This window comes from Acinonyx jubatus, chromosome C1, assembly GCF_027475565.1.
Source record: "Acinonyx jubatus isolate Ajub_Pintada_27869175 chromosome C1, VMU_Ajub_asm_v1.0, whole genome shotgun sequence".
Taxonomy (NCBI): Eukaryota; Metazoa; Chordata; class Mammalia; order Carnivora; family Felidae; genus Acinonyx; species Acinonyx jubatus.
This window is the reverse complement of record NC_069381.1, coordinates 171,044,787-171,071,429: the sequence shown is the minus strand read 5'-3', so window position 1 is coordinate 171,071,429 and position 26,643 is coordinate 171,044,787. Positions and strand designations below refer to the sequence as shown.

The following is a 26,643-nucleotide window of genomic DNA, read 5'->3' as shown; positions in this document are numbered from 1 at the left end:
TAATAGATGGCAAGCATGCATGTTTCTGAGCTTTTATGTAACTAAACTCTAATTCTGTAATCAAGCTCCCAATGACAGCTTTTGTGAATTTCAATCAAAAAGACAAAACTTTAGTACTATATAAATTTATCTAATTAGAAATTTTAATATAAAGTCATAATAGTTATCTGTCATCTACTGAGATCTTTTAGTGTCCCCCACTCTCATTTTGATGTCTATTTCAAATAGGCAACGTCCACTAGGGAGAGAATATGAGCCAAAGAATATCAAAATGCATGGGACATTTTTATTAGGTGTTTTCATAGAACAGGTAATAATTATAAAGAAGCTGAAGTATTGAGCAAGTAATTTTTAACAATGGTTTAGATAATGAGGTAGATCTGAATCTCATTCAGTCTTAAATGAGAACTTACTTTGGTAAAATCAATGCTGAATCCTCCTTGACAAAATCCCTGTCCATCAGCATCAATATTTTCTAAAATAAAAAGATTGGAAATATACACAAACCCAAAAACAAACAAATGACATAAAACAAAACATGAGAAAAATCTGTATCACTGTAATCATAAGATAATGTATTGTTGAGCTGGGAGTGTTCATTCAATGTGGCATTTAATGAGTTATTATCACACTCTAAAAAAGTTACTATGCATTTTTACCAGCACCATTCTCTCAGATAATGGCAATAGAGAGAGATCAATGTATCTGGAATGGTCACCAGGAAATAGAAACATCACCTAAGATGGTAGATTTCAAACTTATTTTTAACCATAACCCACAGCAAGACTATATTTTATATCACAGTCCATATAACCCAACATGTATGTTATTGTATGTGTGTATAACACATACATGAATAAGACAAAATTTCACAAAACTATCACTATTACCATGGACAATATATTCTGATACTTTCTATTTTATTTCACTCCTTTTAAAAAAGAATTACTGGTTATGATCCACTATTCTGATTTCATGAAACAAAGATGAGTTGTGATCTACAAGTAAAATTCCAGTTTGAATTTGAAATTCTAGTTAGCACTCTACAGATTTATTATGAATACCAGTAAAGAGATACATGCACTCCTAATACATACTGACTACACACACATTTTACAGCCAACAACAGCAACAACAACAACAAATCTATTAAAAACGTACTTCAGGATTTTGGGAGAGGGCCAGACCCTAACTTAATATTCAGCAAAGAGCGAAATACAAAACTATCTTCACAACATATTTAGAACTGCAGTCTAATGAAAGTGAACATCTTTAAACACGACACTGACTATTTTCCAAATGATAACAGACTCAACAGTTTGACTCTTTTGTAGTTACCCTTTATTTTGTAGTTCTCACAAGGGGACAATTTCTGGACAAGTAGCCAGTTCATTTAGATTAACCCTAATCATGAGTAAAACTGGACCTAGAACACAGGTAAGGATGAATCTGAAGGCTCTCCCTTGTTTTATTTCGAGGATAACAAGGAACAATAAAAATACTACTCTTTAGTTATCAAGCATTTCCTATAGACAATTACAATATGTAAGTAATTATGCTTTCGTATTACTAAACTTGCCACCCAAACACAGGAACCAAAAATATCTATTTTCAGTATAACTGAAAGGACAATTTCCAAATATTCCCATCAAAATTTTTGAACCCATTTTAAAACCTGGGAACTGCCCCAAGATTACACACTTAATAACTAAATTTAGAAGTTGTTTTATTAAAGGTCTCAAGAATGTAATGCTGCCCCAATGTGAATTTTTTTTAACAGGAGGGAATGGGAGAATGTGGGGCTGGGGTTTCCAGTGTCTAGTGAATCATACTGAGGAAGTCTGCTCCGACCTCAAGTTGGCTCTTTATTTCCTGTCTTCAAGTTGTATTTAAGGAACTATTTCAGGCTATTTTTAGAGACATCCTTTTTTGATTATCATACTGTACAGTTATCTCCTTTATTTGGTTTCTCAGAACATCCCAGCAAGAAAACATGACTGTCCTTTAAAATTTTATTAACAGGTACATATTAAACTGAATGTTTATGACAATGTGAAGAATTTTATGTTAACTACAACTATTTCCGTGAAGGCTTTTGTTTTTATTTCTACAGATGAATAATATTTCTCCCATTCATCAAGCCTGACAGCATTATAAATAATATTACTGATTATGATAGTAAGAGCAGTTAATGTTCACAAAGCCCCTTCTGTGAGCCAGGTACTGTATGAAAGCATTTTCCAAGGTATGATCGTTTAAATCTTACAGCAATCCTATGAGAGATACTAGTATTATTCACAATTTACAGATAAGGAAACTAAGCCTTACAGAAACTTAAGTAACTTGACCACCACAGTCAACCAGCTAGTAAATAAGAAAGCAAGGATCTGAGCCCAGGTGTGTCCACACCACTAAACTGCACTATCTCAAATCATCAATGTGCTTGTAATTTCCTGAGTTAACAATCAAGGGGAAAGAAAAGCCAGCTCATTATCATTACTGAGAAAAATCTATGTACAAATGTCATCAGAAAGCGGAAGGAACAAAGAACTCAGTCTGATCACAGAATTAAGAGCATGTAAGTTAAATGATTTGTGGGTCAGGCACTTTTAGAACAGAAAGTCATCTGGCCTATTGTGTAAAGCCATTAGGTCACAGATAGTTATGAAAAGCCAAAAGCAAACATAATCAGGAACAAGGAAAATTTTTCACAGACAATGAAGTTTCATGTCCAGCGTGCCCACACAGGTCATGTTGAAAACAAAAGCAAACAAACAACCACCCCCCACAAACTACCACTACCAAAACAAGCAAAGTTATCAAGAAGTTAGCAACTTAGCCCTTCAAAACTGGCACCTCCATGCAAAATCAATCATTGGTTGAACAATCTATGGAAGCATGAAGAAGATACAAAATACAAAAACTCTATCTCTGAAGTCTTTTAACCAAATCAGTGTTTTACTAATAGTGAAAGCAAAGGCCCAGAGTGGTTAAGTGTACCACCAATAGCTGTCGCCAGGTTGCTGACAAAATGCTAGAATAAACCCAGGTTCTCAGGTTCCCACTCCTGAGCATTTCTTCACCTCTGGTCAAGTTGCTCTTCGTAATTTGGGTCTGTACATAGCTTCATATTTCAAAGTTTGAGCCAAAAAACATGTGCAGTGATCAATGGATACTGAAAGCTAGATTTATTAGGATGAAAGGCACTCACTTTGATGTTTTGAGGTTATTCTTTTGCTTTTCTAAGATTTTAGGTTTTATTATTTGATTAACGATCAGCAAACTTTCTGTGAAGGACCATATGCAAATATTTCAGACTTAGGGGCCAGCCAGTCTCTGTGGCAACTATTTAACTCTCCCTTTATAAACAACATGTAAACAAATGGGTGTGGCTGCTTTCCAATAAAATTTTATTTACAAAAAGAGGCTCACAAGCCAGTTTGCTGACCTGATTTGGATGTTAAATAATTTAGAAAATAAGGGTTAAAATGAGTTTATAATTTTTGTGCCTATATTTACAATTTCTGTGCCTAAACCAAATAAGCAAAAGCATTATGTAACAGATACATCATGCAAATACTGCCTTCATCCTTTACATACATGTTGAGAAAAAAAAATGGTCATTACAGAAAAGGCAAAATGAAAAAACAACACTAGCCTAATCTAACAGTATATCCACATGAATGGATCATTTCTAGAATGCTTGCTTTCAGAAGGGTACCAAGTATTTCACACACCCAGAATTATCCAAACCTGTATTCGTGAAAGCACAATGTATTCTTTAAGGAAAAGCTGTGGTTAACACTGAGGCAATTGAAATGGAAAACATATTCCATTGTTAGTATTTACAAGGGAAGGGCTCCTTTGGAATAAGACAGAACTGGGTTCAAGTCCTCATTAGATCACTCACTACTAAAAGATGTAGGAAAAAATTACTTCCAACAATCTGAATCTCAGTTCCCACATCTATCATGTGAGAATAGGGTGATTTTTACCTTTATGTCCATCACATAAATGGTAAGTTACAAACCTGGCGGGCAAGAGTTAGCTCATTCCTCCTAGCTATAAAATTACCTTCTCACAATAGCAACATTTTTGCAATACAGAAATTGCAAACACAAATGGAATCCTCACATTTTCCGCATACCAAAAAGACGACAGGACTCTAACCCAAACAGCAACATAAAGGTGGTGATACAGATGGCATTCAAACACGGAGTAGAAACCTGCCAGCCTCCTCTGTCCTGTGATGCGGTGTGCTTTCTGACCAATCCAAATAAACAAGCACTTCTAGGGAGGTATCACTCTTTTGATGCTGACTTCTCACAACATGCAGGGTCAAGTCAGTGGGTGAAGAAATAAGCGTTAATAAAACCGTCTGCAGCTTCTTGGAAGTTCAACTGCTTAAAATTTTAAGGACTGAACAGTTCCTTTGGCCTGGTGTCCCAAGTCACCTAACACGGATGAAAAGAATCTAGCAGTTAACAGTCTTACATGTTCTACTTCTGTTCCTGATTCTCTCTACTAAACTATCTGGTGACCAATGGAACATAAAAAAAGAAACAGCCTAAAAAGTGCTCTGGATATAAATACCATAAGGCACTTCAGTAAGCTATTTTTACATTTCTTGTATAAAGAGGATCTGGAGTGGTGGCCACTGAACAAAGACGGGAAGGCAAAAGAACTGGAATCTCCTTTGGAAAAGCACGATCAAAATTATAAGGACTCAAAATCACCTTTAGTCACCACATGAATTTCATCTGAAATTTCAAACAGTGTTAGACAACAAAGTGAGATCTTTTGGATCATCAAAAGAAGAGTAAGGTTGATAACAGACTGACAAAGAAACTAACTTAAGAGGAGTGCCTGGCTGGCTCGGTTGGTGGAGTGTGTGACTCTTGATTTCAAGGCTGTGAGTTCAAGCCTCATGTTGGGTGTGGAGATTACTTAAAAATAAAATCTTGAAACAAAAATTTTTAGTTAAAAGAATAATAAAAGGAGGCAAATTCAGACTCAGAGTCCTGAGCTGAATGTTTTTACCTTCCTATATAAACTCTGGCTCTTTAAGACATATATATGTCTTAAAGACATATATATATATATTAAACATTATTAATATAAAGCTCTAGTTCTTAAACTCTGGTATCCATCAAATCGCCTTGAGGAGTTTTCCTAAAAATGTGGGTACACAGGCCTGAGGTAGACCTACTGCATCAGCTTCTTTTGTTTTAGGAAGTCCCGCATCTGTGTTAGAGAAGGTCAATGGAACATCTCTTGACTAACACAACACGTCTACAATTTTTAGACACACACACACACACACACACACACACACACACACACTTTTAACAAATTAGGCTTCCCAACCCTCATTTAAAAGTTGGTACACTTCTTATACATACTTGATCTGCATGGAGCATACTCTACAGTCTTTGCTCCATCCTGAAGAAAGCATGTTCCAACTGGCTCTCTCTCCTGTTTCATTTCAGTCCTCCAGTGGTACAGTGGGGCACAGGCCTGAAATCAAAGGTGGTGGTCCACAACATAAAAATTCCCTGAAAAGATTAGTGTTTCAGACAATCTACACTACCCCAGAATTGAACAACACTTTCTAAGCATTAATAGAAAGTAACCACACCTATCCTATACTATGAATTCCAGATCACAACAGTGATAAGTACCTTTTTCACATATTTCATTTTCAAAATGGCAAAATTATTTCATGTAGCACTTTTTTTGATCAGCACTAAGCTGATCGAATCAACACTGTAACTAAATAACATTCTTACACACATAGACTACACCCTAAATTATAAAGCAAATAATTTATTATTAAGAAAAAAGTAGAAGACTTTGCAGTGCTCATTTGATCTACTTTCCAAATAAATTGTGACCCTTCTGTTTTCAGAGTTATGGATTTTAACGCCATACACGAGCAGTAGAATAATGTATGCTTTAATAACGTAGTAATCTACCAAAATGTAACAGTTTAACTTGCTGGCAAAAAAGTTCAATGAATTTTCTGTAATACTTTTTGAAGCAAAACATTAACACAAATGCTGCAGACTTCAACAGTGGGTTACTCTATATTTACCCTGAAAAAAGTGAAAGGAGATGATTGTTGCTACTTCTCTATATGTACTTGATGTTTCGTGTATAAGGACTATTTGCACCTGCTTACTTCTGCTTCTTTGCTTTGTGCCTAGAATGACCCACTCTCAACCCCATCCTTGACCTCCAATTAGACACATCCTGTAGAGTTCCTGTGAAATTCCAGCTCCTAAACAAATTCTTCCCTAATGCCCCACCATCATATTTTAAAAAAACAGCAATAAATACTATGCAGGTAATTACAACAGGGAAGGGCTTTCTGGGGAAAAGAAATGAAAGCTGAAGTCAGAATGACAAGGAGCTAGCCAAGTGAAAATCAACAAGGTGAGCATAAAACAGGGACAGGGAACAAACACACTAAGGTACTAACTGCAGTGACCTGGCATATGGAAGGGATGAAGATTAGTGTGGCTAAAGCCTGCAAGATGGAGTGAGATGATGCCAAAGAGACAAGAGCCAGTGACCTGGTTGTGGGGATGCTTATAAGCCAGGATAAGCAGGGATTTGAACTCTATGAGTGATGGAAAACCACCTGATGGTTTTAATTAAGAAGATCAAATGCTCTGGTTCACTTTGGGCCTCCTCTGGAAAAAGGATTGCAGAGGAGGAACTGCAGAGGATGGACTGCAGGACAGGAAGCAGAAAGAGGAGATGTGCCACTGCAGGAACCCAGGGAGGTTACAATAGTGGCTGGGTACAGGGTGGAAACAGTGCAGGTGATGATTTCTAGATGGATGTGGGATACGTTCTGGAGGCAGAATTGATAGGGCTTGCTGGTGGAGGGGACAGAGAGTCATGGCTGTAAACAGGCTGGGGAAGTTTTATATGGAGAGCATTAGCTTCGTGTTTTTTCCTTTCTGATGAAGGGTAACAAGAGTTCTATTTTGGCTATGTTCATTTTGAGTAACACAGGAGATATCCAAATGGAAATGCCATATAGCTAGTTCGGAAACACTCTGAAAATCCAGGGAGAATTAAGAAATAGAGATATAGCTTTAGGGATTATGACATATAGACTGTATTTACAGCCATGGGACAGGATAGGAACAGCCAGGTAAAAGGTGTAGTTAGAGAAGATAGTGGCCCAGAACCCAGCCTAGGACACTCAACACTTAGAAACTGAGCAGAAGAGGAGCTGCTCAAAAAGACAGTGAGGATCAGGCAGGCAGATGGGAGAAAACCAAGAAAGTACAGTGTTCCAGAAGCCAAGGGAAGAAAAGCAGTTCAAAAAGAATGGGCTAACTGACCTTGTTGAATGATGCTGAGTGGCAAGAAACATTCAACAAGTACCAGTGATTTCAGTGACCTGAAAGCCAAGGGTGACTTTAGCCATGCCTACCTGAGTTTGACTGTGGTTGGGAAAAGAACAGGCAGTGAAGAAGTAGAGGGGATAACTGAAGAAAACACTGAAAAAGTTTCTGAAAAGAGGAGCAAGGAATGTGGCATAGCAGGGGAAAGAGGCAAAGGGAAGGCTGCTGTGTTTTTAAAAAGAGGTATTAGTGCATGTGATTAATCACAGGCACACTCATCCTGAACCCGGCTGGACAGAAACACCCTGAGGGGAAGGATCAACAAGAGTGGAGAAGGTAAAAAGGCAGGAATAAAGGTGGAAAGTATCAGAAAGCAGGTCTGTGAAGGGCAGGACAGAGATGATCTTTGATAGGACGGCCTTTGATCAGGGCTATCTTATCTCATCTTGTCCTGTACTCCTGAGCACACTGAGTTTTACTACTAGCTTTCAAGCAGAAACTTTTCTGTGTTTCCACATAAATTGACAAAACTCACCTACAAGTAAATATCCAAAAGACTTACCAAAATTTTGTCTTGTTTTGATCTCACAGATGCTCCAAACCACTGGTGGGACTTAAACTCCAATGGATCATCCTTGGCATAATCTCTGTTGCCTAAGAAAAAAATATATTCTTAGTATAACAGAGTTTATTTCAATCCAGACACACAAAGAGTATGCCTTTGATTAACCAAATTTGATTAATCAAATGCCACATTAGCTATTTATCTCGTGTACTTGATGAATATCAGGAACTTTCAACTAACCAAAGAAATAAAATACAGGATGACTAGAAGTGTCCCAGGGTTGTTATTAACCCCCATTAACTGTAATGCAGATGTGAAAAGGTAATACTAAGTAAAGTTTCCCAGTGGCTAAATTATAAGATAACTATTAAACACTTATAATTACCTACTGTGCTCCTGAAAGTTCTATGATATAAATATATTTATGAAAACAAAAGGCCTTTGTAAAACACGAGTAGTAAAAGACTAAAGTAAAAGACAAAGATAGCGCAAGTGGCATTATAACATGGGAGTTAGAATCTAGGAGACATGATCTGGCTGGTGGGAAAAAGAATCAGATTTGGTACACTACATGCAAATATTTATTTTCAGTTTACATTTTCGAGAAAATTATTCCCAATGTACTAGCTACTCATGTAAAGTATTGCAAATTAAAAAGAAAGAAAGAAAGAAAGAAAGAGAAAAGAAAAGAAAAGAAAAGAAAAGAAAAGAAAAGAAAAGAAAAGAAAAGAAAAGAAAAGAAAAGAAAAGAAAAATCCTTTCCATGAGGAGTGCCTGGGTAGCTCAGTCAGTTAAACGTCTGACTCTTGATTTTGGCTCAGGTCATGAGCTCACTGTCCACAACATTGAGTCCCACATCCAGCTCCATGCTGACAGCACAGAGCCTGCTTGGGATTCTCTCTCTACCTCTCTCTCCGCCTCTCCCTGCTCACACTCTCTTTCACATGTACATCTCTCTCTCTCTCTCTCTCTCTCTCTCTCTCTCTCTCTCTCTCTCAAAAATAAATAAATAAACATTAAAAAAATCCTTTCCATGGAAAAGCTCTTAAATTGATCAAGGAAAGAATTATGGAAACATATCCATAAAGCATCTGGGGAAGGAGAGACTATTTTTCTTGAGAGACTAAAGTCTAGTATGTTCCTCTTAAAATCTATTTATAATAATCATTCTTTACAAACATATATTTCAAGAACTATACTGGACAAAATATAGCAGACAAGGATCAATTTTAAGACTGCCAGCCAATATGTAAATAGTCATCACAAGGTTCATGTTAAATCTATTTCCTAAATCGCACTCATCTAAGGTAGTACTTATGGTTATTCAGTTCCCTTCTGAAGACTTAAGACCAACTGAAGATTGAGATTAACCTTGAGATTAATTGAGAATTTCAATAATTCTAGATGTAATACAGACAAGGTAAAGGATATAATACTGTTCACTATACTATTCCTCTTTTTCATTATCTTAAAAAAGTTTTCTTTAATGTGTGAATCTCCAAAGGCCTCTTTCTGTACTCTTAATACAGCTGATTTTTGTCAGTGGTCACAAAAACACATTTTTATAAGTGGGGGGAAGGAGAAATGGAACTTAGCCAGTATACGCCCTTCACCATGAAAACCAAAGTTTCCCAACAGTATGGTTGGCTTGCCTCTGAAGCCTGTGTTCACCAAGCCATCATCACTGGGAACACTACATGTCAGTGACACACAGGTCACTAATCAGTCCATGGACTCACTTACATTTCCCATCCTCCCACAGTTACGTTAAAGCCACGTAACTAGTTCTTGCCACGAAGCTAAGAGCAAAAGTGGCAGATGTTGCTTCCTGTTCAAGTAAAAGTGGATATGAGCTCACTAATCACTAACAAATGCAAATCAAAACCACAATAAGATATCATCTCACACCAGTTAGGATGGCAATCATCCAAACAGAACAAAACAAAACCCCTAAGATAACAAGTGTTGGTAAGGATGTGGAGAAAAGGGAATCCCTGTACACTGTGGGTAGAAATGTAATTGACACAGCCATTAAACAGTATGGAGGTTACTCAAGAAATTAAATGTGGAACCACTGCATGACCCAGGAATCCAACTTCTGGGTATATACCCAAAGGAATGAAATTATTATCCTCTAAGGGGTATCTGCACTCCCATGTTCACTGCAGCATTACTCATAATAGTCAAGACATGAAAGCAACCTAAATATCTATTGAAAGATGAATAAAAAAGAAAATGTGGCATATTCATACAACAGATTATTCAGCCATAAAAAAGAAGAAGATCCTGCCAGTTGAGACAACATGGATGGATCTAGAGACTTAGGCTAAGTAAAATAAGTTAAGACACAGAAAGACAAATACTTCATTATATAATTCACTTATTTGTGCAATCTAAAATAATCAACTCATTAAAAAACAAAACAAAAAAAATAGATATGAATACTCTGTGTTTTCTCTCTCTCATCCGTAAGTCTGTAATAGATGGTGGAATCACATGATACAAAAAGCTTCAGCCAAAGGTTTTAAAATGTAAGAACAGCCAAATCCCCCATACTCAATGATGACATGAGCAAGAAATAGTCTTCTTTTTACGTAAGTGAGATGTGGGATTTTGTTTATAAAGCATGTTGTTACTGAAGTATATAGCCTAGCACAGCTTGAGTAATATACATTCTGCTATTTCCAAAAGGGCCTGACCAAAAACTGCAAAGAAGCTTAGCCTCTAGGCAGACTGGGTTCACCTGATAATTTTTCAAGGATTTAAACCATAAAATGTATGGTTACAAGTTACTTAATATAAACTTTTTATTCCACTGCAAGCTACCTGTTCGCTTACTGTGCTGCAGACTCTATTCTATTCCTTTCTACAAAGGAAATGAAGTCATTTTCCTCCTTATATTAATGAGGCAGGAGAAATACACTACAACTGTGAAAGAAACAGCTGGTGCTCAGAAAGATTCACTGCCACTCACTGTCCCTTGAGACCACAGATAAACTCAGGTAATCTTAGCCTAAGGGAATTGAGTTTATGAGCTAATAATGCATGTGAACTGAAAAGTGCAACATTCTCAGAACTGCTACTTCCTGCTTCTGCTTTCAGGTAAGACAAAGCCTTTTCAGCAAGACCCTAAACTATGTCCAACTAGAACCAAAGCTTTTCTTTTTTTATATATTTTGTTAATGTTTATTTATTTTTGAGAGAGAGAGAGAGAGAGAGAGAGAGAGAGCACTTGAGCAGGGGAGAGGCAGAGAGAGAAGAAGACACAGAATCCAAAGCAGGCTCCAGGCTCTGAGCTGTCAGCACAGAGCCAGACACAGGGCTCAAACCCATGAAGTGGGAGATCATGACCTGAGCTAAAGTCGGATGCTTAACCAACTGAGCTACGCAGGCACCCCGCAAAGCTTTCCTTTATTAGAGGAAATCTTAGGCTGTACCACATCAGAAAGATTCAAATTAAGGCTCCATATAATTTCTCATGCTCTTTAAAACTGACATTTACAAAAACAAAATGATGCAGAACCAAAATCATGATATTCTTAATGCAATTTTTCCTGCCTACAAGACCTAATACAGATTCCTCAAAAATGTCAATGTCATAAAAGACAAAATAGTAGGGAAGATTCAATATTAAAAGAGAACAATGAGGGGCTAATTGCTAAATTAACATGATGAACCCTCCAGAAAATGGTGTGTAATATATATATTGATTATTTAGTTAGTTGGTAATCATGATCCTGAGATCAAGACCTATGCTGAGATCAAGAACCAGATGCTTAATCAACTGAACCACCCAGGGACCCCTAAGATGTATTTATTTTTTATGTAAGAGTTCCCTTGCCCTCAAGCCCCCAGTCTCTTGAACAAGTCACATTCATTCCCATTTGCAAGCCTTTGTTACCATGGCCCCCTAACCTTAAAACTTTTATTCCTTTCACTATTGATTCAAACCCTTCAGTTGTGGGGCTCCTGCGTGGCTCAGTGGTTGAGCGTCCAACTTCAGCTTAGGTCATGATCTCACGGTTCGTGAGTTCAAGCCCTGTATCGGGCTCTGTGCTGACAGCTCCGAGCCTGGAACCTGCTTTGGATTCTGTGTCTCCCTCTCTCTCTGCCCCCCCACCCCTCTAGTAGTGCTCTGTCTCTCTGTCAAACACAAATAAACATTAAAAATTAAAAATTAAAACAAAAAACCTTCAGTTGTAGTTGTCCATTCATGATGCTAAGGCATGATGAAACAGGGAGTCTGACCCTAAGGAAATACCTAACAAGGAGACAATCATAGGAACAAGCCCTTATGGTAGAACAATGGCAGAGGAATGTGTGAAATGTTATGGGAAGAGGGTGGCAGAGTACAAGGAAGAGAAAGCTTTCTGGGCCAAGGGAAAATCTTGTGGCCAGAGATTAAAGAGTGGATATACTTGGATTTTTTACAAAACTGTGAGTTGCTGGCTATGACCAGAAAGAAGGGTCAGGAGGGGAGTGGTTGTCAAGAGCTTTGCTGCCATGCTAAGAACGGGCTACATGGGGTTTTTGAATTGCCCTCTATGCCCAGCAATTGTTCTTCAACTGTATTCCTGAAGCCTGAAGAGAAGTTTCCTCTTTATATAGTATTATCCAGTTTTCCATTGAAAAACTGTCACCATGATTCCTTTTTTTCTGAAGAAATAGACTCTTCTCCAAATCTGCATGTGGTAGCAACATGGTAGGATACTGCTCTGTGCTAACACCATGTGCTTCTCATTCGCTACGTTTTATTTCTTAGTTTAAACAATCAAAAACATTCACTGCTATAATGATTAGGATACCTGCCTTTGCAGATAAACAGGTTTAGCTTAAGCTAGAAAAGGTCATGAAACAGAATTACAAATTTTACAATTTTCTGTTTTATTTTCATCATCACATATTGTGGAGCACAAAAATCCATAGCTCTCTCCATTTGGCAAGCTATGTCCCCCAATAGTTTTTAATGAGAGTGAAGGACCACCAATCAAATGTGAAAAAAACATCAGGCAATGCGGCTTTTTTTGATAACACAAAATGCATTTGAAACACCTGGAGCTTGGGGCGCCTGGGTGGCACAGTCGGTTAAGCGTCCGACTTCAGCCAGGTCACGATCTCATGGTCCGTGAGTTCGAGCCCCACGTCAGGCTCTGGGCTGATGGCTCAGAGCCTGGAGCCTGTTTCCGATTCTGTGTCTCCCTCTCTCTCTGCCCCTCCCCCATTCATGCTCTGTCTCTCTCTGTCCCAAAAATAAATAAACGTTGAAAAAAAAAATTTAAAAAAAGAAACACCTGGAGCTTTACTAAAACTTTGGTACGGTCAAAAACCAAACAGCCATGTCTTAAGTAACATATGATTAAATGTGTTTTCAATTATATTACCAAACAAAAGGAGTAAAATATATTTGGTTATAATGCATTGGCATACATCGGCATCCAAAACTTAGGCAAGAGTCCTCAAGGAAACATGTATTACCCATTGCTTTAAGCTTTAAGTGTCTTGAGTTTCAACAGGGTCACAACCTCAGATTACCCAATTTTTGAGAAGTTTCCAAACAGGAAGTTTTCCTTTATCAATTTTAACTCTTTTCCCAGAGACCAAGTCTTAAAATGCTTGACGCAGGCAGAAGTTTTGCTCAGAGGAAGTGTGAACAAAGAAGGGGGTGAGGAGAAAAAAAAGAAAAGTGTGCTCTCTGAACTGACAAGGAGTTCATTCATAATCTGGCTAAAACTGGCAGCTATTCTGGGGCCTCAGTGAAGTAAACATTTTGAGTCACAGCCCTGAAGTCACCATTTCAAGTGATGCTGGAACATCACAGGCTGCTTGGCCCATGCCACCAACCTCGGAAGGGGAATTAGACCCAGACAACTACAGATACTGCAGTGATGAAAGAAATGTCTCCTCAGGCAACAGTCAAGAAAGCACAAAGATTTCTACCCATAGTTCTGTGAAATACCTTGGAAGACTAGCTTGCTCTCCCAAGGAAATCAAAGGGGAAAAGAGTGTCTCACACATAGTGAAAATGAGAAGAAACCACCCTGAATTAAATAAAGTGGCATGAAACTAACTCTCTATTAGTCACTTTCAAAAATACATAGGGGAAAATGTTGCAGAGAAACTTGACATTATTTAGCAAGTAAATCAGTAGAGGCTTGAAAATTTAATATCTTTTTTTGCCAGCTTTTAAATCTGTCAATGGCATTTTATCAGACTCCTGTGATTGCAGACTTGAGGACAGAAGCATATTGAGCAGAGCAAACTTTAGACTCTGTCCCCTGATTAATGGTCAGCTCTTCTCATTTCCTCTCATTCCCTCAGCGTGTTTCAGAAGACACTAACATTCAGCTTGCTCTAGAGGGGATGCTTTTTTAAGACAAAGTTACCTTATCACCCTAGAGTCAATTTTGTTTTTTGTTTCTTCCTTTCACACCTAAAGAATACCTTTGGAGCAACAAGATTATGTCATCTTTTGTGAAAAGGCCAAAGTGAAAACGAAAGCCAAAGCATAAGAAAAGCAAGGCAATAAACCTCTATTTGGAAGTTACTTCTGTTTTTAATCATTTGGTTCCTATTTATAATTATAGGACTCTATGAATAATGAAATTATTTAGGTCCCTCAGAGAGCTTATTCTTTGCTCAAGAAAGTGACTATGAATACAATGTAACATATAGCATCATGGTGCCTATAGTTAATAATACTGTAGTGTACAGAAGTGCTAATCCATAGGGGCACATGTACCCCAATATTTATAGCAGCACTATCAACAATAGCCAAATTATGGAAAGAGCCAAACTGTCCATCAACTGATGAATAGATAAAGAAGATGTGGTTTATATACACAATGGAGTACTACGTGGCAATGAGAAAGAATGAAATATGGCCATTTGCGGCAACGTGGATGGAACTGGAGGGTATTAAGCTAAGTGAACTAAGTCAGCCAGAGAAAGACAGATACCATATGTTTTCACTCATATGTGGATCTTGAGAAACTTAACAGAAGACCATGGGGGAGGGGAAGGGGAAAAAAAAGTTACTAAACAGGGAGGGAGGGAGGCAAAACCGTTAACAGACTCCTAAATACAGAGAACAAACTGAGGGTTGATGAGGGGCGGGGAGAGGGTAAAATGGGTGATGGGCACTGAGGAGGGCACTTGTTGGGATGAGCACTGGGTGTTGTATGTAAGCGGCAAATCATGGGAATCTACTCCCAAAGCTAGGAGCACATTGTATACACTGCATGTTAGCTAACTTACATTAAAATAAATAAATAAATAAATAAATAAATAAATAAATAAATAAATAAAAATAAAATAAAAATAAAATAAAAATAACATAAAAATAACATAAAAATAAAATAAAAATAAAAATAAAAATAAAATAATACTGTATTGTGTATTTTAAAGTTACTCAGAGAGTAGATGTTAAAAGCTCTCAGACTAAGAAAACAAGGTTCTGTAACTATGTATGGTGACAGATGTTAATTAATGCTATCGCAGTGATCATTTTGCAATATATACATTATGTTGCATATATCATTATATTGTATACCTGAAACTAATATATCAATTATACTTCAATAAAAACAAAATGAAACAGTGCCACCCCACTGTCATCCTTTAATAAAATAGATAATTTACAGGCTTCTTTAAGCAGCTTTTTACCTCAACCATCACTTTTTGCTCAGTTGTACTTCATGCAACGAATTTGCCTCAAAGAAAACTCTGCCAATATTGTTTGCTTATTTATGTGAAAATCAACAGGCCGGAGGAATAAATCTCTTTGATCATTCATTTAAAGAAATAGATCATGTACCTCTTATGTATACATGCAAGGAATATAGCAGTAAATGAGACAGATAAGGTCCCTGCTTTCAAGGAGAGACATAATAAACAAATAACTATATAAGATACTTCCAGAAAGTCACAAATGCTATAAAAGAAATCTGAGACAAAACAATGAAGAGGTGGTCAGACAGTGCTGGTATTTGTAACCTAATGCTATTGTAAAATAATGTATTGTACTGATTTGGAACTGCAAATATTAAGATACGATTAACATCTTTGAAATCTGAGTGTGTATTATAGCCAATGGTGACTTAAAATGAGCAGTGTGTTTTAATAATACATATAGCACCGTTTAACATCAATGGCACTATTACATTTACAGTCAACTGATATTTTTAAAGGTGCCAAGAAAATTCAATGGGAAAGAAATAGTATTTTTCAACAAATGGTGCTGAGACAATTGGATAGCCTTATATAGGCAAAAAGATTCATGAGGAATCCTATCTTAAACCTTACCAAAGCAAAACAAACACAAATATATCACAGACTTAAAGTAAGAGCTAGACCTATAAAATGCTATAAGAAAACAGGAATAAACCTTCAAATTTACATAAGGCAAGATCTAGAAAACCAAAGTCCAAGAGATAAAAGGTTGATAAATTAGACTTAACAAAATTTTTAACTTTTGACCTTCAAAAAATATCACACAGAAAAGTGAAAAGACAACCCACAGAATGAGAAAATATCAACAAAGCCTATTTTCAAAAGGAGACTTGTATCCACAATGAACACTCATACACACACACACACACACACACACACACACACACACACACCCCTTCTCCTTGCAACTAAAGATTTTTTTTAAAACCCAGTTAAAAATAGACAAGGAACCTGAATAGATATTTCTCCAAAGGAGATAAACAGATGCCCAACAAGTACCTGAAAAGATGTTCTACATCATTAGCTGTCAGGTCAACACAAATCAAAATCACAATGAAATGCCACTTTCATACTCACTAGGATGGCTGGAATTAAAAAAAGATAAAATAACACGTCCATAAGGATGTGGAGAAACTGGAATCCTCACACACTGCTAGCAGGAATGTAAAATTGGTGTGGTCAATTTTTGAAATAGTTTGGCAGTTTCTTGAAAAGTTAAACACAGAGTTACTATATGACCTAACAATTCCACTCATACATATTCATCCAAGAGAAACAAAAACATATGCCCAAAGACTCGTACGTGAATGTTCATAGCAGCATTGTTTACAGGAACCAAAAAGTAGAAACAACCCAAATGTGCATTTACTGGTGACAGGATAAACAAGGAAGGGATCAAGGAATGCTTCCGGGCAATAAAACAGGAAAGGAGCATTTACACATGTGGATGAACCACCAGACGCAAAAGACCACATAGTGTATCATTCTATTTATATGAAATATCCAGAGAAGGGATATATACACACAGAAAGTAGATTTGTGACTACTTAGGGTTAGGGGTGCAAATGGGAGAGTGGCTGATAATGAACATGAGATGTTTCTTTTCAAGGTGAGATACATGCTCTGGAATTACATTGTATCTGTAAAACTATATAGTAAAATTCATTGAATTGTACACTTAAAAATGGTACACAGGTGAATTTTGTGGTAAAGTATATCTCAATAAAGCTGTTTTAAAAAGCAATGACGGGGGCACCTGGGTGGCTCAGTTGGTTAAGCATCTGGCTTCGGCTCAGGTCATGATCTCACAGTTTGTGAGTTCGAGCCCTGCATCAGGCTCTGTGCTGACAGCTTAGAGCCTGGAGCCTGCTTTGAATTCTGTGTCTCCTTCTCTCTCTGCTCCTACCCCATTCATGCTCTGTCTCTCTGTCTCTGTCCTTCAAAAATAAATAAAAACATTTTAAAAAATTTTTTTAAAAAAGCAAATGACAAACTTGTCAAGTGCAAAGACAGCTGCAACACTAAGCAAAAATGTATATATAATAAAGACCTGTTTTCAAAATGGACAGAAATAAACAGATGCATTAGTCGGGTTACAGATCAAGAATAAGAACAGGGGAGACTGGGTGGTTCAGTCGGTTGAGCTACAGACCTCGGCTTAGGTCATGATCTCATGGCTCGTGGATTTGAACACCACATCGGGCTATGCTGACAGCTCACAGCCTGGAGCCTGCTTTGGATTCTGTATCTCCTTCTCTTTGCTCTTCCCCGACTCATACTCTCTCTCTCACAAAAAAAAAAAAAAAAAAAAAAAATTAAAAAAATTATTTAAAAAAAGAGTAAGAACAGATAATACAAAAAAAATACAAAGAGCTAATAAACATGAGGAAAGACTTAACCTCACTAGAAATCAGAAATATAAATTAAAACAAATGTTTCACCTGTGATACTAAGAAAGCCTAGGAACATCTGGTTCAGGGATAGGTTGTATCATTTTTTTCCTACTTAGCAAATATGTATCAGAAGTATGTTAAAAAACACATTTCATTGGCTTCTAAGTCTCATTTCTAAAAATCCTAAATAAATAAAAATACGAACAAGCCTTAATAAGCATGTTTGCTTTGTTAACAATAGTTTTCAAAAACAGCAAAATGTCCAATAGGAGACTGACCAAATTATAATTTTATGTATTTGTGTACACACATACATACACACACACACACACAAAGTATATATGTAGGCCACAGGATACATACACAAACATGCTATACACACACATACAAATATATCTTATGGACACTAGTTTCCAGGGCGGTTGGGATTTTTTTTCCTGTTGATGTTTTCTTAATTATTCAATCAATGAATATGAATTATTTGTATGTTTCAAAGGTGACGAAAAAAGTAGTGCGGATATATATCCACTAATCTTCACATATAAAGCTTTAGTTATGAGCTTCTACATCCCCTCCTAATCGACTTTATGGTCACACTTTCATCTCCCACACATTAAAGCAGTTTTAGCTCACAAAATTCAAGAAAATTTAGTAAACTGAATAAACATTACTATTCTTATTCCTCTATTCTGTTTTAGAGTCAAACTATACAGCAGAATATTGCAAAATATAATTCATCAAAAAAAATCAAAATCAAAATTCTAGAAATTACTGAAGACCAAAATGGAGGTTAATGATTTGACTTAGTAACAAAATACAGTTTCTTTTCTTTTTTAATGCTTATTTATTTTTGAGAGAGAGAGAGAGAAAGAGACAGAGTGCGAGTGGAGGAGGGCAGAGAGAGAGGGAGAAACAGAATCCAAAGCAGGCTCCAGGCGTCAATCTGTCAGCACAGAGCCTGACACGGGGCTCGAACTCAAGAACTGCAAAATCATGACCTCAGTCAAAGTCAGGTGCTTAACCAACTGAGCTACCCAGGTGTCCCTACAGTTTCTTAATTTAAGAAATTCTGATAGATAATATGTAGCAGTTAGATATTAGTATTAATAGAAGGGTGATTTGCTTTATAAACTTCAAAATGTCTTTAAAAGTCTCTAGAAGCATAATTGTATTGACTCAAAACATGAGAGAAAAATCCCTAACCTCAAAGTGTTTGGAGTTACAGACAACTGAAAAACTAATTATTTGTGAACCTAAAAATAAGTTCTGAAATCACAATCTATGAACATGAGAAACTGTTACTAATTCTAACACAGAGGTGTCGAGAAACATCTTTTGCATAAAATTAAATGTAATTGTTTTCCAAAAGCAAACAAGAAGAGAGTCAAAAGTAGAGCCAGAAGAAAACATGATGAAGCTTGTTTCTCTGGGGTTGGTATTTATTTATTTACTGAGTTATGACTACCACAAGGAACAGAGAATCAAAATCTCCTTCCCCTTCCATGAGTAATTCTGATGGCTCTGCTGGAGCCAGCACAAAGAATACAGGCCCTTTGAAAACATCCATTGCTTTATCAATGCTGGTTTGTTTTTTCCTAGAGATGAGAAGGAATGATCCTGAAAGCATTTAACAGTTTTAAACACCAAGTCTTTACTGAAGATTAAAAAAAAAAAAAAAAAAAAAAAAAAAAAGCCGAGTCAAGTTCAGTCTTAAAATAATGAGTCAGGTCAAAGCAAGCCAGGGAAAAGATGGATTTTAAAGGATCCTATGAATCTACTTTTGGTGAAACACTTAAAGTGTTACTAACTTCATGAGTATTAGTTGACTAGTAATAAAAGAATTAGATTAATTGATTTTTAGGTTGCCTCCCAGCTCTCCCGTTAATAGAATTCTGCACCAAGGGATGACAGGTTATACCAAGAGAAACAGTTTCATTCACGAAACACAAATTCCTGGGGGTGTCTGGCTGGCTCAGTGGGCACAGCATGCGACCCTTAATATTGGGGTCATGAGTTCAAGTCCCACGTTGGGCCTAGAGCCTACTTCGAAAAAAAAAATTCCTTAGATTTATTTTGTATTAACAAGGGTAGGGACTCTATTTTTCTTTGTGTTTTTAACTTCCTAATCTGTAGTCCTGTCACAACTGTAGAAAGACCTAGACGCAACACTGAAAGAAAATGTACAAAGTCAAACTTAAGCTGTTTTTGAGACGGCCTGATTATTTTTATTGCAATGAATGCGAAATTGAATGGCACAGAGGCCAGAGAGCAGCTGAAAGTTTTCTATTTGCTATTAAATACAAAGTGTAGTAATAACATCTAGAAAATATTCCACAGCGTTTTCTTTACCAGAGAACCAGCAAGGCCAGTTTGTGGGTTTGCCCACAGCCTGCAGCCAGGCCCTTCTGGGAATAAGTGCTGAGTGTTCCAGCAAACTGTTTTGGGTAGACAGGGGAGTAACCTGACTTGTGACCTTCTCTAGGACAGATACTGTTAGTGAGAGGTGACACTCATTCACTGAATTTGGAACACAAATGTAGAAGCTTCTCCTGTTTTTAAGAGATATGTTTAACAATCATGCAGGGAAGCCGTATTTCTAAACGGATACTTTGGCCAGGTTTTCCTCTGTCAGTGCTGATCATCAGTGCAATCTTTTCGGAAAAGACTCATCACTGAGGAAACGGGGCAGTAGTCAGTCTGTTCATAACATCCGCTTCACAGAAAAGGAAAGCAAGAAGAGGATTTTCCCAAATGTCACCATAACAGGTTAAAATGCAAACCCAGATATAACCCACTTAAGAATATCTACAATTATCTTTATTTCTTTCATTTTCCATAATTACTCATTTCCCCACAACTGTTGTCTGGGCACGATATAAACAACCTTTTCTTTACTTGTATACCTCTTCTTTCTTTAAAATACCTTCAGGCACCTCATTTGCTCTCCATGACAACCCTTAGGGGTAGGTATTACCCCTGGCAAACTTAAGTCACTTGCCCAAGGTCATATCTAATGAGTGTCAGAGCCAGACCCTGGGCTTACCTCTTCTAAGTCAAATTTGCATTCCTTATACCCACAGAGCCAACGCAAAAAAGGATAAGAGGGAACGAGACCTACTTATGTAAGCATGCCCCTTGCCCCAAAGTAGCTTGCAGTGTAACCAGTATCAAACAACAAAATATATAAAAGGGCACTGTGGTGACAGAATAATGTTCCCATGCCCAAAGATGTCCGTGTCCTAATCCCCAGAACTTTACATGTGAACGTGTCCTTGCATGGCAAAAGGGACTTTGCAGATGTGATTAAATTAAGGAACTCGGAAGTGGAGGATTACCCTGGATTATTTTAGCAGGCCCAATGTAATCACAAGAGGAGGCAGAAGAGTCAGTGTCAGATGATGTAGCCTGAGAAAGACCAGATTAGCCACTGCTGGCATTTACGAGGGAGGAAGGAACCACAAACCAAGGATGCAGGAGGCCTCTAGAAGCTAGAAAGCTACCAAAACAGATTCTTCCCTAGAGCCTCTAGAAGGAACGCAGCACTGATAAAAACACTGATTTAACGCAAATCCCACTTGGACATCTGACCTCCAGAACTAAAGATAATAAAATTGTGCTATTTTAAGCCAACAAGTTTAATGTAAGTTGTTACAACAACAAGAAATTAATTCAGGCATGAAGACAAAATGGAGAAAACAGACCACATCTATCCTGCTACACGAATATTCTTGATGTTGTTTTGCATCTCAATATAATACATTTTAGAATATTTTTACTTCTAAAATATATTAAAGTATACGTTAATTTTTTCTTAAGTCTTAGTTTTCCACATCCCTATTCAGATAAATTAACTGTGTTTTCTACATTATCAGTCATCGTCATACCCTAAATGACCTTTTGTTTCATTAATTCCACAATGGTTCAAAGTTCATAATATTCTGTCAAATAGGGAAAAATCCGTTTCAGCCATTATGCAGACCTTGGTTAAAACCTACTAATGATGTGCAGTCACTAGATCAAAGGGTTTAAAAAATTCAAGAGGGGAGGGCGCCGGGGTGGCTTAGTCGGTTGAGCATCTGACTCTTGATTTTAGCTCAGACCCAGGGTTGGGGGATGGAGCCCCACATTGATCTTAAACCCTGCTTAAGATTCGCTCTCTCTCTCCCTCTACCCCTCTCCCCAGCTTGTGTTCTGTCTCAAAAAAACAAACAAAAAAATTAGTTTAAAAAAATCCAATTGAACTATTTCAATCACTACACAAGTATGTAAAATATTTGAAAGACACTAGGCTTTCCCTTTTACATTCTAGCTTTGGCACTGTTTACATATAAAGTCAAGAAAACCAGCAGGAAAAAGAAAAATAAAAAGTCACACAAAAAAATACAACTAGAAATGAAATAAAGGTTATGTTTAAAGTTAACAACAACAACAAAAAGATGAGAAGCACAAGTCAATAGCTTGAAAGAAAGTCCTCAACAACATATGTGAGAGCAAAACTTCACAAATCTAAGAAATAAGAAATTTTAGACTGAGGTTTCCTTTTGTTCCTGCAGGCTCTGTAATACATAAATATCATTCAAAAATCAATTAAGCTTGCCACCTTGCACTGAGTTTTCTACTAAATTAAACTTTTAATCACAGAACCCTCCATTTTCCCTTATTGTTTGAAAGGCATATGTATAATATTTTGAAGATATTCAGGGCAATATTCATTATTTCATATAACATAAAATTCTATTGAAAATAATGACTAGTAAAATTAATAGAATAGGTACTGAAAGTGTTATTTTCTAGGTAACGTTCCTGTCAAGTGGTCTTAGTTGGGCAAGGAACCAAGGTCTACCCACTGAGATCTAGACCTTTTCATTTTTAATACAGTGTTCTACGTGTGTTAGGCTTTACAGTCAATGGATTTGGGTTGACTGCTAGGGTACTTTTTTAAAGTTTTTGTATTTATTTTGAGAGAGAGAGGGAGCGAGGGGGAGGGACAGAGAGCATGGGAGAGAGAGAATCCCAAGCACGCTCCGCACAGTCAGTGCAGAGCCCAATGCAGTACTTGAACTCAAGAACCATGAGATCATGACCTGAACCAAAATCAGATGTTTAACTGAGTCACCCAGGTGCCCCTAGAGTGCCTTCATTTAGATGTCTCCTCAGCTTACTTCCACTTTCATTTCTCATCATGCCCTCATTGCCCTCACATTACACATAGAAACTTTATACTCACATACAGATTCCACGTATGTGGGTCACACAGAATTACTTTTCATTCATAAACATCTTTTACTCATCTATGCACATACTGTTTCCTCTACTTGGAACCCTCTTCTATATGTAGTGAATTCCATTTCCTTTTTCATTAGCTAGATCATATGTCACCAAGTGACCTGGGAAGCCTTCCTCAAAGGCACCAGGCAGAGTTCGATACTTCCCAGTTATGCCTTCTTTATTCGGTATAAATGTATTTGTGTCTACCACTCAGAATTCAAATAAAATAAATGTAGATTGGTCTTCCAAAAATATTTTTGAAATCTTCCCTCCTCTCCACCTACCCAAAGTCATGCCCTGGAGTAGGAAGGAAAGCACACTAAGCATATTTATCTTTTTGTTTAAGAGCTTCTTTAGTTTCTTTAAGTGCTACACTGCCTTTAAGACAAAATCCAGACGTCCTTCCTTAGCTACTACTATGTGTCTTAATGTATGTGACCAGCTACACTGAAATCACCTTCCAACAAATTTATACACTAAGCATCCAGTTACATCTTTGGTAAACACTGAAAATAAAATTAGCCCATAAATTATTTACCACTCAGTAATAGATACACCATGTATTCTTTAATTTATTTATTTTTTAATTTACATCCAAGTTAGTTAGAATATAGTGCAACAGTGATTTCGGAAGTAGATTCCTTAATGCCCCTTACCCATTTAGCCCCTCCCCCTCCCACAACCCCTCCAACCACCCTCTGTTTGCTCTCCATATTTAAGAGTCTCTTAGATTTTTGTCCCCCTCCCTGTTTTTATATTATTTCTGCTTTCCTTCCCTTATATCCATCTGTTTTGTATCTTAAAGTCCTCATATGAGTGAAGTCATATGATATTTGTCTTTCTCTGACTAATTTCACTTAGCATAATACCCTCTAGTTCCATCCATGTAGTTGCAAATGGCAAGATTTCATTCTTTTGATTGCTGAGTAATATGTACAAACACACACACACACACATATATATATACCACATCTTCTTTATCCATTCATCCATCCATTGATGGACATTTGGGCTCTTTCCATACTTTGGCTATTGTTGATAGTGCTGCTACAAACATTGGGGTGCATGTGCTCCTTCAAAACAGCCTACTGGTATCCCTTAGATAAATACCTAGTAGTGCAATTGCTGGTTTGTAGGGTAGTTCTATTTTTAATTTTTTGAGGAACCTCCATACTGTTTTCCAGAGTGGCTGCACCAGTTTGCTTTCCCACCAGCAGTGCAAAAGAGATCCTCTTTCTCCACATCCTTGCCAACATCTGTTGTTGCCTGAGTTGTTACTGTTAGCCATTCTGACAGGTGTGAGATGGTACTGATTTGCATTTCCCTGATGATGAGTGATGTTGAACATTTTTTCATGTGTCAGCTGGCCATTTGGATGTCTTCTTTGGAGAAGTGTCTATTCACGTCTTTTGCCCATTTCTTCACTGGATGATTTGTTTTTTGGGTGTTGAGTTTTGTAAGTTCTTTATAGATTTTGGATACTAACCTTTTATCTGATATGTCATTTGCAAGTATCTTCTCCCATTCTGTCGGTTGCCTTTTAGTTGTGCTGATTGTTTCCTTCACTGTGTAGAAGCTTTTCATCTTGATGAGATCCCAATAGTTCATTTTTGCTTTTGTTTCCTTGCCTCCAAAGACGTGTTGAGTAAGAAGTTGCTGTGGCCAACGTCAAAGAGGTTTCTGCCTGCTTTCTCCTCAAGGATTTTCATGGCTTCCTGTCTCACGTTTAGGTCTTTCATCCATTTTGAGTTTATTTTTGTGAAGATACACTATTTATTCTTAAACGATGTTTTCTTTCTATTACCTTATTTTCCAACCAAAAAGAAAAAAAGGCACCCTCTTGCTTCTATACTTTTTCTTCTTTTGAAGGACGCTAAGTTTTGTTTCCTGACACAAGCTTATAATCTATCTTTTCTTAGTTGTGTGAGAGAAGCCAGGCTTTTCCTGACTTTCACAGGCAGGAGACAGAGACTCAGGCCTTCAGATACTACCACAAAAGCTTTGAATCTCTAGCAAGTGATGCATAGAGACAGGGATGTGTAAGAAATTATTCTCCTGCTGCTGTTCCATGCTCAGCAACAGTGGTTCCAGCAGCCGTAAAACACAGGACCAATAGTTCCTCTGCTAGCTTCTGTGGCCCTTTTTTTAGAAAACTAGTGAGTTATCAATATCCTTCTAATAACTTCCCGTTCAGCTAAATTTAGCCAAAGTCAATTTTTATTGCTTTTCACAAAGAACCCAAACCTACATGCAAAATACACCCACATGCATTCTACCATATATACCTGTATCTATATACCCTACCTCTCCATACACTACTAGCATACAATGGTGAGCAGAAATAAATGTGTCCCCTGCTTTGAAGAGCTTAGTCTAGCCAGGAAAACAAACACATCATAACATAACCAGGAAAACAAATCAATGTAAATTTTAGCTCAATGAAGAAAAAGAGCTTCAGTTAGGGCACTAAGACTGTCTGCATAGCAGAACCTGATGAAACAGAGGAGGAGGGAAATTAGTAAAGGCTGTTCACAATTTACTATTTAACACCAAGCATTTCTAGATCGGCAAAAAGCACCCTATTGTGGAGCTGGCTGAGGTCTGTTCTTTTTACAGGAAGGGCTAAAAGTCACTATTGTTTTCTTAAACAGTCCATGAAACAAAGGAGCCTAAAATACTTCATGCAGTTAGTTACCAACGTCAAATGTTGTGGCAAAAATCATCAGGGAGCCTTCTCAAGGCTCAACTGAAGTTTCAGACTCACAAAACTGCCAAAGGCCACACATAGCACCAGTCTATTTGGAGGATATAGGGCAGAAGCAGACGTCCCTCCCTGATCAGAGTGCTTACGTGACTTTCCCCGTGCAGTAGTGCATACATACGGATATTCAGAGCTCTTCTCTTCGCCTCACTAGGTAACAGCTCACACAGGAAGAAACAAGATATGGTGGGCAGAGAGGACCTACCCCAGCTTCAAAGCTTCATGCCCCAAAGGAATGGTACCTCTTATACTAACTTCACAGCCATTGCTTTCAGAATTCCCACAAAGGACATGCCATTTATAAATCATTGTACTCAGGGAACCCTAGAGCTGCGTACAGCATCCCTATCATGTATTTTCAGTCTATTTACAATTTCTCCCAGTCTAAATGCAGTTACTGACCCAGGACCATTTTTAGCATAAGCAATGATATCTAGTCACTTAACCACTCAGGATCCAGTAAAATAGAACAAAAAGACAAGATCAAATTGGCATGCAGATAGGAAAGGGTTTCAGTAACCATTTTCCAACAGCCAACTACTGATAACATTCAATGTCACTGTCCCT

General features: G+C 37.4%; 1 protein-coding gene across 1 annotated transcript in view; it reads right to left on the bottom strand.

The window, feature by feature from the left end:
* Nucleotides 1-26,643, bottom strand: part of ITGAV (integrin subunit alpha V) — a 91,352-nt gene that overhangs the window by 47,763 nt on the left and 16,946 nt on the right. The window contains exons 3-5 of the mRNA XM_027055100.2: nucleotides 7,924-8,015; nucleotides 5,403-5,517; nucleotides 414-475 (exon numbers count right to left, since the gene is read on the bottom strand). Coding sequence (XP_026910901.1) covers nucleotides 414-475; nucleotides 5,403-5,517; nucleotides 7,924-8,015 — 269 coding nt within the window. The remainder of the gene's footprint in view (nucleotides 1-413; nucleotides 476-5,402; nucleotides 5,518-7,923; nucleotides 8,016-26,643) is intronic.